A 12,869-nucleotide genomic window follows, 5' to 3' on the forward strand; every position below is an offset into this window, starting at 1 on the left:
ACAAAAGCCAGGACCAATGGTGTAAGAGGTGTGTCGTGGAGATAATTTGTCAGCTTGGTGGAATGCTATGCATTGTGTTAGTTTATGGTTGAATCAGGAAAAAAAAAAGAGTGTGGGCATTGCTTCACAGAAATTGCAGATTGTAAGCGATCTTAAATGCTGTGGAGATATTACATGTCACAGCTTGACATCACATGTCTTTACGGGAATATGTGAATGCACTGACAAATTCTGGAAAATCACTGGCAGTGTGAATGAACCCAAATCAAGCTATCTCGAGATGCACTTTCTGTATTTTTTCCAGAATCTTTGTGTGAAAGGGGCTTAGAATGAAGCTCACTGGTTCTTGCTGAAGCTCAAATGTGCTGCATAACACATGAGAATTGGTTTATGTTAAAGCTTACACATTCTGTGTAACACGACAATGAACCTCATTGGTTCTCGAGGAAGCCCAAACGTGCTGAGTGACACCAATGTATTGCTTTTTCAAACCACAATTGGTTTGATTGATTCGCATTTTACAAATATTTGCTGTAATTTAAAGGTCCATGATTACGTTTACAGGTAATTGCTTGTATTTTGTTTTTATATCAATTTTATGTTTTTTTTTAAAGGATATAGTCTATATATTTAGAGGGTTATGTGTAATAATACATAAATGTTAATGATAAGAGTAGAAAAGAACAAGGAATGACTTTATTATTATGAACCAATGGAATCACCCATTGCATAAACTCCCACTCATACAAGTCTGGAGAATCATGACTGTTAACGAAGAGGGAGGGTATATCATTAATTTGCCAAAATCTGTAGAGTACAAAAAGACCAAAGGGCAGCATCTCAACAGTGTGACTAGCTGTTGAACAATGGCAGGAAGTTGGTATGCTGTGCAGTCTCTGGCACTTTGTGTTTGGTTTGGTGCTTTCTGTCATGCTGTTCCAAAGTGGAGTAATCTTCCCCAGAATCCTCAACCTCTGATGTTCCAGCAAACTGACCAGCGGTTTCAACAACCAGTTCAACAGCAAGCTAATCAATGGTTTCCTCAGCCAGTTCAACAGCAAGCTAGTCAACAGTTTCCTCAGTCAGTTCAACAAGCTAGTCAACAGTTTCCTCAGTCAGTTCAACAAGCTAGTCAACAGTTTCCTCAGTCAGTCCAACAAGCTAGTCAACAGTTTCCCCAGCAGTTTCAGCCTAAGCTGCCAGTGGCACAGACCGAGCCCCTTGACAAATGTACTGTAGCTGATTATGAGCAAATCCAATGTGGTCCACCTGGTATCAGTGGTGCTGAGTGTGCAGCTATCAACTGCTGCTTTAACGGACAGCAGTGTTACTATGGGAAGGCAGGTAAGAGTGTTGAGTCAATGTAAAGGTGTTCATGTAAAACTGATTTTCAGCAATAACCTGCTCTTGAACCTTGTTTCAGTGACCGTCCAGTGTATAAGAGATGGTCAGTTTGTGGTAGTGGTGGCTAGAGACGTTACGCTGCCTCGGTTGAGCCTGGATTCGATCCGTCTCCTGGGTGGAAATGATCCAGCTTGCAGTCCTGTGGGATCCACACCTTTCTTTGCTATATATCAGTTCCCGGTCACTGCATGTGGCACAAGCATGATGGTGAGTAGCTGCTTGTGGCTTTTTTGTTCTGCATGGCTTGTAATATGGACTGGATGCCAACGGTTACTGTTTGCAGGAGGACAGTGGATATGTGGTGTATGAAAACAGAATGACCTCCTCTTATGAAGTGGGTGTGGGACCACTTGGTTCCATCACAAGGGACAGCCATTTTCAGTAAGTGATTCATGCTTTATCACAAATGTTAATCCTGGACAAATGCTACAAGCTCACTGTTTGTTGTGCAGGCTTCTCTTCCAGTGTAGGTACTCTGGTACTTCGGTGGAAGCTCTGGTTGTGGAGGTCAACACTGTTCCTCCACCTCCACCGGTAGCTGCTCCTGGACCCCTCAGAGTGGAGCTTAGACTGGCAAATGGTCAATGTGTCACCAAAGGCTGTGCCGAAGGTAAGTGTTTGTCCCAGGTATGCCTAAAGCCTTTCTAAAACTCCAGTTTGCAGCAGTTTCAAGTTAAACGCTGTTCTTCCTCAGGGGATGAGGCGTACACATCCTACTACAGTGAAGCTGATTATCCGGTCACGAAAGTCTTGCGGGAACCTGTCTATGTTGAGGTGCGCATTTTGGAGAGGTCTGACCCCAACATTGTCTTGATGCTGGGACATTGCTGGGCGACATCAACCCCTAGTCCACTCAGTCTACCCCAGTGGGACCTTCTGGTTGATGGGTGAGTAAGGCCAGTCTTTATCCATCTAGTGTGCTGTAAGGTGTTTCTGACTGCCTCTTTGCCTTTCAGATGCCCTTACCGGGATGATCGTTACCTGACCACACTGGTTCCAGTGTCTGGATCATCTGGTCTTCAGTTCCCAACCCACTACAAGCGCTTTGTTGTGAAGATGTTCACATTTGTAGATCCAGCATCACTGGCTCCTCTGCAGGAAACGGTACAGTACCCAGTGTGTCAGTTTTCGACTGTCTCTTGGTTCGTAATGCCAGCTTTGGTTCTCGTCTCAGGTCTTCATCCATTGCAGTACAGAGGTGTGCCATCCCTCTTCTGGCTCTTGTCAGCAAAGTTGCTCCAGGCAAAGTCAGTGCATCCTTTTATTTAAACTGCTTTATTTAGCTTGTGTTTTGTAGTTGTGGGTGTTAATTCGGTTTGTTTTCTTGCACTTTTAGGAAGGGCCGTTCGTTTAAGCACTAGTTCCGGCCAAATTGTGGTTTCTAGTGGAGAAGTGAGACTGATTCTATGAGTGTTTAATAAATGATATTGAACCTTGACCTTGTCTGACCACATTTAGTGCTATGCTAATGAAATTAGAAAACAAAGGTGTAACTGCAGAAATCAGCAGTCTTTTCAGTCATTGAAGGTCAAGCATGTGGGTGTTGAAGTGAGTTAAGGTTAAATAATAGTATTTGTACATGCAGTATTTTCCTCATTTAAGACTTTTAAGCTAACCTGAATAGCATTTTAAGGTGCACTCCAGATATAATATTCCAAGTAGTACACTTACAAAATGCTGTATAGTACATGGCAATCGTGAACTTAATTTGAACTTAATCAATATTCCTAAAAACCCAATATTTTATGTTGGTGATAAAACTGAGTTATAAAGCTTCAAATCTTTTGTTTTGGATCAATCAGGATTCGTAAAAAATTAGCTTTTTTATCGTCAGACTTGCATATAATAAAAAATTATTTAGTTTTTTTTTTTTACTGATATTATAGACTTTAATGAAAACGCTTACTATTGTTTTGTTGAACCTGAACACTTTTTCTGTGTTCTCGTTGCAGTTACACTGCTTTATCCCGCACATATCCACAGTGAAGAGAGCTTTGAAACAGTGAATCTTTTTAAGAAGCATTCAGTTCAATTGGTTCGAGTCTGATTCAAGAACAAATGACTCTTATGGAATGGTTACTTTAACTGGTTATTGAATGGCAGCATTTGAAATCGTATACTTCCCTACTATAGTAGGTGAAAAACAGTATGAGATGAACGTATGTCTGAATTCACAGTATTCATGAAAGAGTAGGCAAAAAGTACCACCATGACCTAACAGTTACTTCTAGTGAGATTCTGAAGTTTGTATATGATAAACACTTTACAATCCCATGAGCTCACAAGAGAGGATTTGTGAACAATGAAGAAGTGACACAACGGATGCTGGTTGGTCACATGATGACATTGCGAATGTAGTACTACACGCACTCATACTTTTTTTTTTTTAGCAGTTGTGAATAAATACTTGTTCAAAATAAGTACCAACTCAAGAGAGTATGTGATTTTTGTGAACTTTAACACTTGATCTCAGGAGTTACTGTTTGAATCAGTGTCACAAAAATGGATGGTAGTGTGGATGGCCTATATATTTTCTGGTCCAATTGTCTGCATTTTTTATTAACATCCTGCAACTTAGAAGTGGAGCTCAACTGACATCCAGGTCAAGAGGATGTAGGCCATGACACTTTTCATTTTGCTGACTCATTGTCAGTCACCAGAATCTCAGTCCAGAGCGGGAGCCCATGGTTTGCCAAAGCTTTTCAACCTTTAATTACTTAATAGTACTTCGATAAGGGTAATTACAGTAAATATATGGTTATTTGATTAAAAAACAGAAGCCCTTGCTGTGAAAAGTGCCACACACACACAAACCCAAGTGATTGTCGGTTTCTTTTTTGGGCCATGTCGTATTGAGGCTTTGCTTGATCACATCATTTTACCAACCAAGCAAAAAAAAAAAACACTCAGTCTATCACAGTATTGCAAAATCCACTTATCAGATTTACAAAGCACTGTGTCCAAGGGCCAATCCCTCTAACAGCTTTTAATATCAACATAGTGCCACACATTTATCTCTCTTTCTCTGTCTCACCGTCTCTCTTGTTTTCCTATAAATGCTGACTTCCCCTTTCCCCTTTCGTTTTGGCATTTAACTTCAGGTTATGACAAATATTTGTTGTAATGCCACATGGGTCGCCACAGAATTTCTGATTTACACATGCATGCAAACCTACTGAGGTAAGAACTGGGATTAATTCCACAGATTTATGTAATTCCCTGGTGAGCCTGCTTTTGGCATCTTAAAGGGACAGGTCACCCAAAAGTTTTTATTTCATTTTATTATCAACGTTTTATCTATATTATAAATACTAAAACTTATCATATTTATTTTTGTAAAAAAATTGCATTAGTCGTGTATATCTTTAAAAAAGGACTTGTAATCTGTCGCTGTTGATTTGATAGACATGAACCCACAATCATGACCATGGCTGACTGATGCCTGTAAACATGAAACAGACGGGTGCTCTACAGGAATTGAAAGCAAGAGACCAACCTCGATAGTCCGTCTCAGACTGTGTGACATTTAGAGCTGTACATTTAGAGGTAATTTCAGGTGTTTAATGTATATGCACACAGCAGGAGGTGTAATGTCACAGATCATCTCATCCAAGATGCCAAACTGAACCAATTCATGGTTAATGAATTATCCCAAGCTATTCTTAGCCATTCTGCCTACTGAACATACTACTGGAGCTCGCATCAAGTCCAGCTTTTTAAAGGGATAGTTCACTTCAAAATGAAAATTCTGTCATCATTTCCTCATTTGCAACAGTTAACTGGACACATTGACTTCCATATTGTTATTATTTTCCTATGGAAGTCAATGGGTCCAGTTAACTGTTAGCAGTGAACTATCAATTTAACACAATAGTCAAGAAAACATGTTTTTCTGATATCCTTAAAATACAAATTAAACCAAATATGATACATTGTGACAGCTTCCATTAGTAAATGGGTTGCCATTAAAATAAACATCCTCTTTGCGTTGTCAGCGTCCCGAACAGATAAAAACCCTCTTAGGCTGTCAGAGATTTTATTTTTCTTGTTTCATCTCCAGCTTTTTACTTAAACCGTTGATACATGACTTCTTACGTATGTATACTAATTTCTGACTTTATTATGGACAAATATTTGTTTGTTTAAATTTTTTTTTTTTTGCATTTTTGTTAAAGCTGATTATATATAATAATATATAAACAGTAAAAATAATGGAATATATATAATTCATGAAATAAATTCTAAGAATAATATGAATATTATAATAAATGTTGAAAAGTGTGTAACTTCATATAGAACAAATTTAAAATTTGAAAAAAGGTTGTTCTTTGTAGTTCTTTTTTATTATAAAACCACATCTCTATTTCTTAGTCCATCAAATCCTTTGCTTTTCTTCCTTATTTATCCTGATGTTTATTATGCAACAGCTTTTTTGTTTAGACCCGCATCATTTCAGTTACTGAAACACTGCTTAATTCAGAATCCTGTTGGCTTTCCCATGATTTTTTATGATAATCCTCTAATCTTGTTATGTTGATGGCTGTGTGAGTTGAGCAACATGCACAGATGTAATCTCACCCGTTTACTCCTGGTGTTTGTGTTGTTTCCTAGGCTGCTGATAGTCTGAATGCTGGGCTTCTCATAAAAGGAGCTGCAGAGATTTACTATATGTAAAATTGTAGCTCATGCTCTAAAAAAGTCCCACTTTTAGGTCCCACTACCTTTGGTTGCCACACGAGAGAGTCGACCTATTTAAACACATCCTACACTGAACTGGCTGGCTACAAGAGTCTGGAGGTTAGTCAGTGAGTGAGTTTATATATGTGCAACACAACACTGATAATTGATTGATTGATTCCTTTATTGTCATTGTACTTGCATACAATGAAATTTTTAGTACTTTCCAACATACACAATAAAGACTGGTAAAGTTCATATTGCAAGTTGCCCATAATTAAATAAAGTGCTTAGTGTTATAATACATACAGTATTTTCTGTGAATGACATGTTACCAAGCAGTCCAAAAAGTCACAAGATTTGTCAATAGTCGCTTTTTTGAAAAAAGTCGATAATGAGGTCTGAAAAGCCTCTTCAACACTGATTATGAAGTGCACAGGTGTGATGTAGTAATATGAGTGAATCTGTGCAGAAATGGACACAGCGTGTTCTGTCATAATGTTGAGAAAAAAAATCAGCCTTTATCGAGCTCTAATGCGAGTTGCTCCAAAATAGGCCCAGACCACCTGTGTGTTTACATGTGCAATCAGTGCGCCACTCGCTGAGACACACACCGCGCCACAGGACAGCAGCTGCAACTTTCACATCCTGTGGATAACACATTTGTGAAGCTAGCTGACTTCACTTTGGCATTCTGTTTCAAATTTGGATCAGGCATTTAGCAAAGTATCAAAATATTTTTTTTCCCATGATAATATTTGTAAATATCAATATTAATCATTTTCAATTAATTGATATGTATTTATTTATTTATAGAACATATATCTGATTAGAACATCTGGTTTAATGGCACAGAATTATCGCTCTCTTCAGGTTTGCTACACAGTAATTTTACACAGTGTGTATGAGTGTATGAAATGCATTGGTCAACCATTCAATCTTTATAGTATGGCTCAATTTGGAATATTCTACTCTTATTATTTCTCCTATATCTTTATATGTCAGAAATAGCAAGAGTAATGTGTTCAGAATCAAATGACTGCCTATTGCTAACTACATATTGCATAGTATGTGTAACAGAGGGAAGCTAGTAAGAGCTGGGCGAGTAAACCTCACTCCCCGTGCGACTGATGCAAGAGACTACTATGGCCTTGTAAGTACGCCCGCCTTTTTTTTTTTAGAAACAGTATGCATAACAGAATGTTTTACTATGCATTTATTATTAAAAAATTATTCTGTCATGATTATTTTGTGAATGGCATCTAAAATGTTCATTTTGAATTGTCATGCTGTGCAAAGTGTGCTAAAAAAATAACTTGGCTTTACCAGATATTATTGGCCACAATGGAAATGGAAGGTCAAGTTGAGTGCATTGCATTGTGGGATATAGCATCCCACGCAGTCTCCTCTATCATACTCACATTGTAGTAAATATCGAAGGAAATATTGAGCATATATACTGCAGAAATTGCAGTCCTATTATTGTTAAATCTTTTCAGTATTTGAAATAAAGCTGAAATAAAAATATAAATTATTACATGGAAAAACTTAACTTAAAGAATGTTGCCTAACTACTACTATAATAAATAATCCCAATGACACCAAGAAGGAGTAGCCTTTCCAAAAGTATGCAGAACATGTTTCTACCCTCATAGTGTGTCCCAAAAATCACTGCCCACAAAAATAGAGGGAACAGTTGTGTCAGTCCTAATAATTATTATTTTAATAAAGGGTTGAGGATGGATAAATTACACAAGCATTGTTTTTTAACTGTTTCTCCTCCTTCTCTGCCATTACCTTCAACATTTAGAGAGGTCATCACCTTGCAATCAGGTAGCTGGTGTGTGTGTGTGCGTGTTTCTTGTCATCAAACAGCACAAAGTAATTAAATAGGTACCCAGGAGACACAATTCTCCAGCAGAACGAAATGAGGATGTCTCTGCCGATGTGTCCTTGTGACATCTTTGGTGGAACGGTAGAAGGAAGCGCGAGAGAGAGAGAGGGGGAGAGGTACGGCTGCATCTGGATGTTGAGCACTTGCTGATGTTGTGGGATTTGGGAGAGGAGCTAACATAAATCATTCTGGTGTAATTTGCGCTTACACTGGCTGTCTACAGTAAAGGTCGAGCACTCTCTCTCTGTCTTGCTCTTCATGTTGGTGATAGTGAAAAGCAAAGTAGGGAGGAGAAACTGTGGTTTCGTTTGTTGCTGTCAGAGGTGCAGATGTAATAGTCTGGTCTCATTTGACAATGGTTCGTCTTTGAGAGCCACTGTCCTCCTCCAGAACCACTCTCATCTGCACCATCTTTCCCCTTTCACATCTCTAGAAACTTCTTCAGCCGGAAGCTGCTCTTTTTTTATTAATTTGATTTTTTTTTTCTTGACCCAATTCTTTCTGTGCTTTTGTGTTCCACAAATTTTCGTTTTATTAGAACAATATTCTTTATTTTTAAAATGTTCTATCAATCACTGTAAAAAGGTTGCTGTAATTTACTAGCTGGATGCCAGTAAGTTACTGTAAAAGTGTTTACAGCAGCAGTACTGTAATTTCATTTACAGTAATACTGTATTTATATTTACAGTATGAGTACTGTATTTTTCATTTACAGTACAAGTACCATATTTTAATAAATTTACAGTAATAATACTGTATATTGTATTCATGAGTACTGGTTTGTGCACACACTAAAAATCCATATTACTCACAGACTGCACATTTCCACAGAATCATGTTTCAGACTGACCTAGAAAACAGGAATCCACTCATCATCATCCACAGCCGCCTCTACAAAGAGCTCAAAGGAATGTAACCGCCACCTGCCCTTGACATAAACAAAGCCCATTATGATCATAGAGTTCCATATATATATATATATATATATATATATATATAGTATTGTTACTGTTGAAAATGTTTCAGCAGTGTCAGCTAGAGGAAGATGCCTTGCAGTACATGTGTTATTCACAGCAGATGCTATGTCTCACAAACACCTGCTAAGGCCACCCTCTCTTGTTCCCGGATAACCTCATTTGTTGGTGCCTGCTCACCTACTGGGTTGGTTTTGAGCACATCCAAGGACACCGATGCATGCAGGCTGACTACCAGAGAGAGTGAAGCAAATAATAACGCAGCCAGCTGTTTACCACCGAGGGCCCAGTACCTGCTGGTATATATGTGAATTAATTTTTCCAGGACATGCTGAGTCAGAAAGCAATTTACAGATGACGTCCCACCACTATATATCTCTGGGAAGGCTGCGGGGCAGATGTGTCTTATGGGATGAGCATTGATGATTTAGATCAAAGATGGATATATAAATATATACGGTATTCTCCATATTGCCCTTAGGGGCTGCTGAATATTTCATTTTGTTTCTTTGCATTGCAAAATCAAAATTGTGGTTTTTATAACAAATTGTATGGGATACTGCTGTCCTCACTGTGTTGTGTTTAATGTAGATTTATAAACTACAACAATGCTCCATCCATCATTTACTGCTGACATGCGATGAGTAAAACTACAAAATAGAAAATGCAAATGCAAGAATAAAAACATTCTCCATAACAAAATGACTATTTCAGTTGCTAAAACTTAAATTCCTGTTTAGATTTTATTGGGAATAGGGTTCATTTTGATTGCATTTTTTAAGTAATCTGATTCTAACATCTGACAAATGCAAGTGCAGACTTATTATGTGATGACTTGTGCAGAAACTCTCTGTTCTGTTCCTCACTGCAGTTGCCAACCACAAGTTCTTGGCACTCGTTTTAAGAGTGCCATCGGTTTCCTCCGGTACACATCAACCTAGATTACTGAAAATGGAGCACCCTGCTGCCAGTTAATATAGAAATTGGGGCTCTGAGGACGATGCCGTGTCTTTCATGTCTGATATCCTCGGCTAATCATTAAAACCTGGAGGATGAAGGACAGGCTAAGTGTGTCACTGGTTCACATCCAGAGACGGTAATGTTAAACAAAGAGAGGCTGTATCTATGCTAGACCTAGACTGAACCTGAAGTACAGGTCCATTACTTAATTGAAATCGATCAAATACTTTATAGACTGTAAAGAAACACCAGAGGAGATGCAATTAAGGAAAACTAATGATTTAATTTGTGCTAAGGAGGTTCTTCAGACCTGTTTTTAATACTCCTTGTCACTTATCCTTCAACTTTAATTGTTTTTAAGCCAGATTGTTTTGTATTGATTGTTTCCAGTCTTCAACTGTCCAATTTTGATGAGCTCTTGCAAATTGTAGCCTCTTTTTCCTATTTGTAGTGGAGATGAGTGGTACCCGGTGGGGTCTTCTGCTGTTGTAGCCCATCCGCCTCAAGGTTGTGTGTGTTGTGGCTTCACAAATGCTTTGCTGAATACCTCGGTTGTAACGAGTGGTTATTTCAGTCAAAGTTGCTCTTCTATCAGCTTGAATCAGTCGGCCCATTCTCCTCTGACCTCTAGCATCAACAAGGCATTTTCGCCCACAGGACTGCCACATACTGGATGTTTTTCCCTTTTCACACCATTCTTTGTAAACCCTAGAAATGGTTGTGTGTGAAAATCCCAGTAACTGAGCAGATTGTGAAATACTCAGACACCAACAACCATTCCACGCTCAAAATTGCTTAAATCCCCTTTCTTTCCCATTCTGCCATTCAGTTTGGAGTTCAGTAGATTGTCTTGACCAGGACCACACCCCTAAATGCTATATGAGTAAGTCAAGTATGCTGTATTACACAGCAGCATGTATTACTTGCTCACAGCATGTGTATGCTCTGTAGCAGCAGTTATATTTGCTTTGTTTCAAGACCAAACATGGCAAGCAATACCATGCCAAGCAATCCGAGAGTTGTCTTGACAGAAATAGTCCGAAACAAAAATCAGTAACATATGCCAAAAAAATCCATATGCTTTGCCTGAAATGTAAGCCAATATTTAGCAATGCTCTAACACAGATTCCAAATGTAGAAAGTAACACCCTGGCAACCAATCAGAACACTCAATCAACTGCATAGCAACGTGTTGACGACCACAGTGATTGAGTTTTGCATTAGCAGGCACAATTCACTTTTCCTCGGAAAATCTAGTTTCTCATCCATGTTCCATGCAAAGATGATATATGCCACTCTGCTGTGCTTCACTCCATCCTTTCAATTGTTTGGCTGTCAGTAATTTGTGTTCGTTTCTAACAAGGGAGTGATTAGGAGCTAAAAATGGCATGCTAGCATAAAGCTATATCATGTGCTAGCATAGTTCTGTTCTCTCTTCATGGCATGCATAGTAAAGAATCTCCACCTCTCTCCATTATGTAGCTGAACAATTCATGTCTGCTATTGTCCAAGACTATTATGTTCGCTCTCCAACATGAGAGGCAAACAGTGTGTCTTCTGAGGCTTGAATACAACCAAGAGGAAAAAAAGACTAAAGTGGAAAGTCTGCGTGACTAGGGTCATCCACATTAGGCCTAAATCATAACTGGATGTGAACTTGGAAAATGTCAGTGTTATTATTTGACTGTGCAAAAGCCACTTCCACAATGCTATGGTGTTGTGAATGGGTACCAGGATGTTGCTAAGTGGATGTTAAGGTATTCAGAGTGGATTTAGTGCGTGGTTGCCAGAGAAACTAGAGGGCAGCCATCTTTAGAATTTTGTCTTTGAACTTAGTTTTGGTAGCTCATGTATATTTCTATGGCATCGCTGTTGGAGAGTAATTAATTAGCTGGCGAAGTGGATTTACTTATGTTATCATGAGCATTGCAATGTTTGAAGCAGATGTCATATCTAATGCCAGACGGGAAGATTTTAAAACGAGAGGTTTGTTCATAAATCCGTAAGATATTATCTTCATGCTGTGGAAATACAAACCAGAAGACAGAACACAAGGAGCACCATGCATCTAATATATATATATATATTAGATTTGAACTTAGGCCTACATTTAGGCTTGAACTGAAACTTGAATGAAAATCAAGATAAAAATATAAAAAGAAAAGCTCATTCAAATATTAATACATTTAATACTATATAGGTACTAATATAACACGGGTTTGTGTTCCTAACCCTTTGTGCAGAGCTTTCACAACAACAGCAACAATAACACATATAGGCATTTACTTTGTCTGTGATTTATGAATAGGTGACCAAGTCAGCATCAACACATCCTTCCATTGCTTAACAAATAAATCTGCTTGAACATGCCTTGAGCAGGTCTGTATAGATTTCCCTGGAGACTGAGAGCTATTGATATTATTCTCTAGTCCCTACAGGCAACACAGACTCGTCACTGTACAGCAGCCTCTTTTGTGCTGGATTCTTTTTTTTTTTTTTTTTTTTAGGTTTATTTCAAGATATTTCCATTAAGCTTTCAAAAAAACTGTTTTTCCCTCAATCATATAATTTATACATCTACTAATTTTAGACATTTGGCTTCAGAATGTGTCGTTGATGGGTATTTAAAAGATAAGCTTACATTTTTAATGAGTGTTCATAATAATAAAGACCTTTTTTAAAAATTACCATGTCTTTTTCACTCATCTGGGTTGCTGTCCCAAAATAACCCATCCCTAATTTAGGGTCTGAGTCATATATGATATAGCATCACTGAAAAGCTTTCAATTGGCACTGAAACATTCTTTCACGTTGCAGTATCTGTGTATCCCTCAAACCGTATTCACTCTATAGCCCTTAATCCTGTAATTGTGGGCACAGAGGACTCAGGTGTGATCCTAATTTTTATTTATTATAAATGTTATATCACTGTCTTCGATAAAGTTTTGTCTATCCATTTA

General features: G+C 38.2%; 1 protein-coding gene across 1 annotated transcript; it reads left to right on the forward strand.

Moving 5' to 3' along the window:
- The first annotated feature begins 831 nt into the window (after positions 1–831).
- Positions 832–2,842, forward strand: LOC120493879 (zona pellucida sperm-binding protein 4-like). Its single transcript, XM_089134466.1, has 8 exons — positions 832–1,344; positions 1,424–1,611; positions 1,688–1,785; positions 1,857–2,014; positions 2,099–2,291; positions 2,361–2,508; positions 2,579–2,651; positions 2,741–2,842. The coding sequence occupies exons 1-8, from the start codon at positions 867–869 to the stop codon at positions 2,812–2,814; spliced, it is 1,410 nt and encodes a 469-aa protein (XP_088990592.1). The 5' UTR covers positions 832–866; the 3' UTR covers positions 2,815–2,842.
- Positions 2,843–12,869: the final 10,027 nt, after the last annotated feature.

This window comes from Pimephales promelas, chromosome 8, assembly GCF_988280905.1.
Source record: "Pimephales promelas chromosome 8, fPimPro1.hap1.1, whole genome shotgun sequence".
Taxonomy (NCBI): domain Eukaryota; kingdom Metazoa; phylum Chordata; class Actinopteri; order Cypriniformes; family Leuciscidae; genus Pimephales; species Pimephales promelas.

Bases quoted from the DNA above. Each gene is read 5' to 3' on its own strand.
- LOC120493879 (XM_089134466.1), top strand. From the start codon at position 867: ATGGCAGGAAGTTGGTATGCTGTGCAGTCTCTGGCACTTTGTGTTTGG. The intron at 1,612-1,687 runs GTGAGTAGCTGC...TACTGTTTGCAG, and splicing joins CATGTGGCACAAGCATGATG to GAGGACAGTGGATATGTGGT. The intron at 2,652-2,740 runs GTCAGTGCATCC...TTGCACTTTTAG, and splicing joins GCAAAGTTGCTCCAGGCAAA to GAAGGGCCGTTCGTTTAAGC.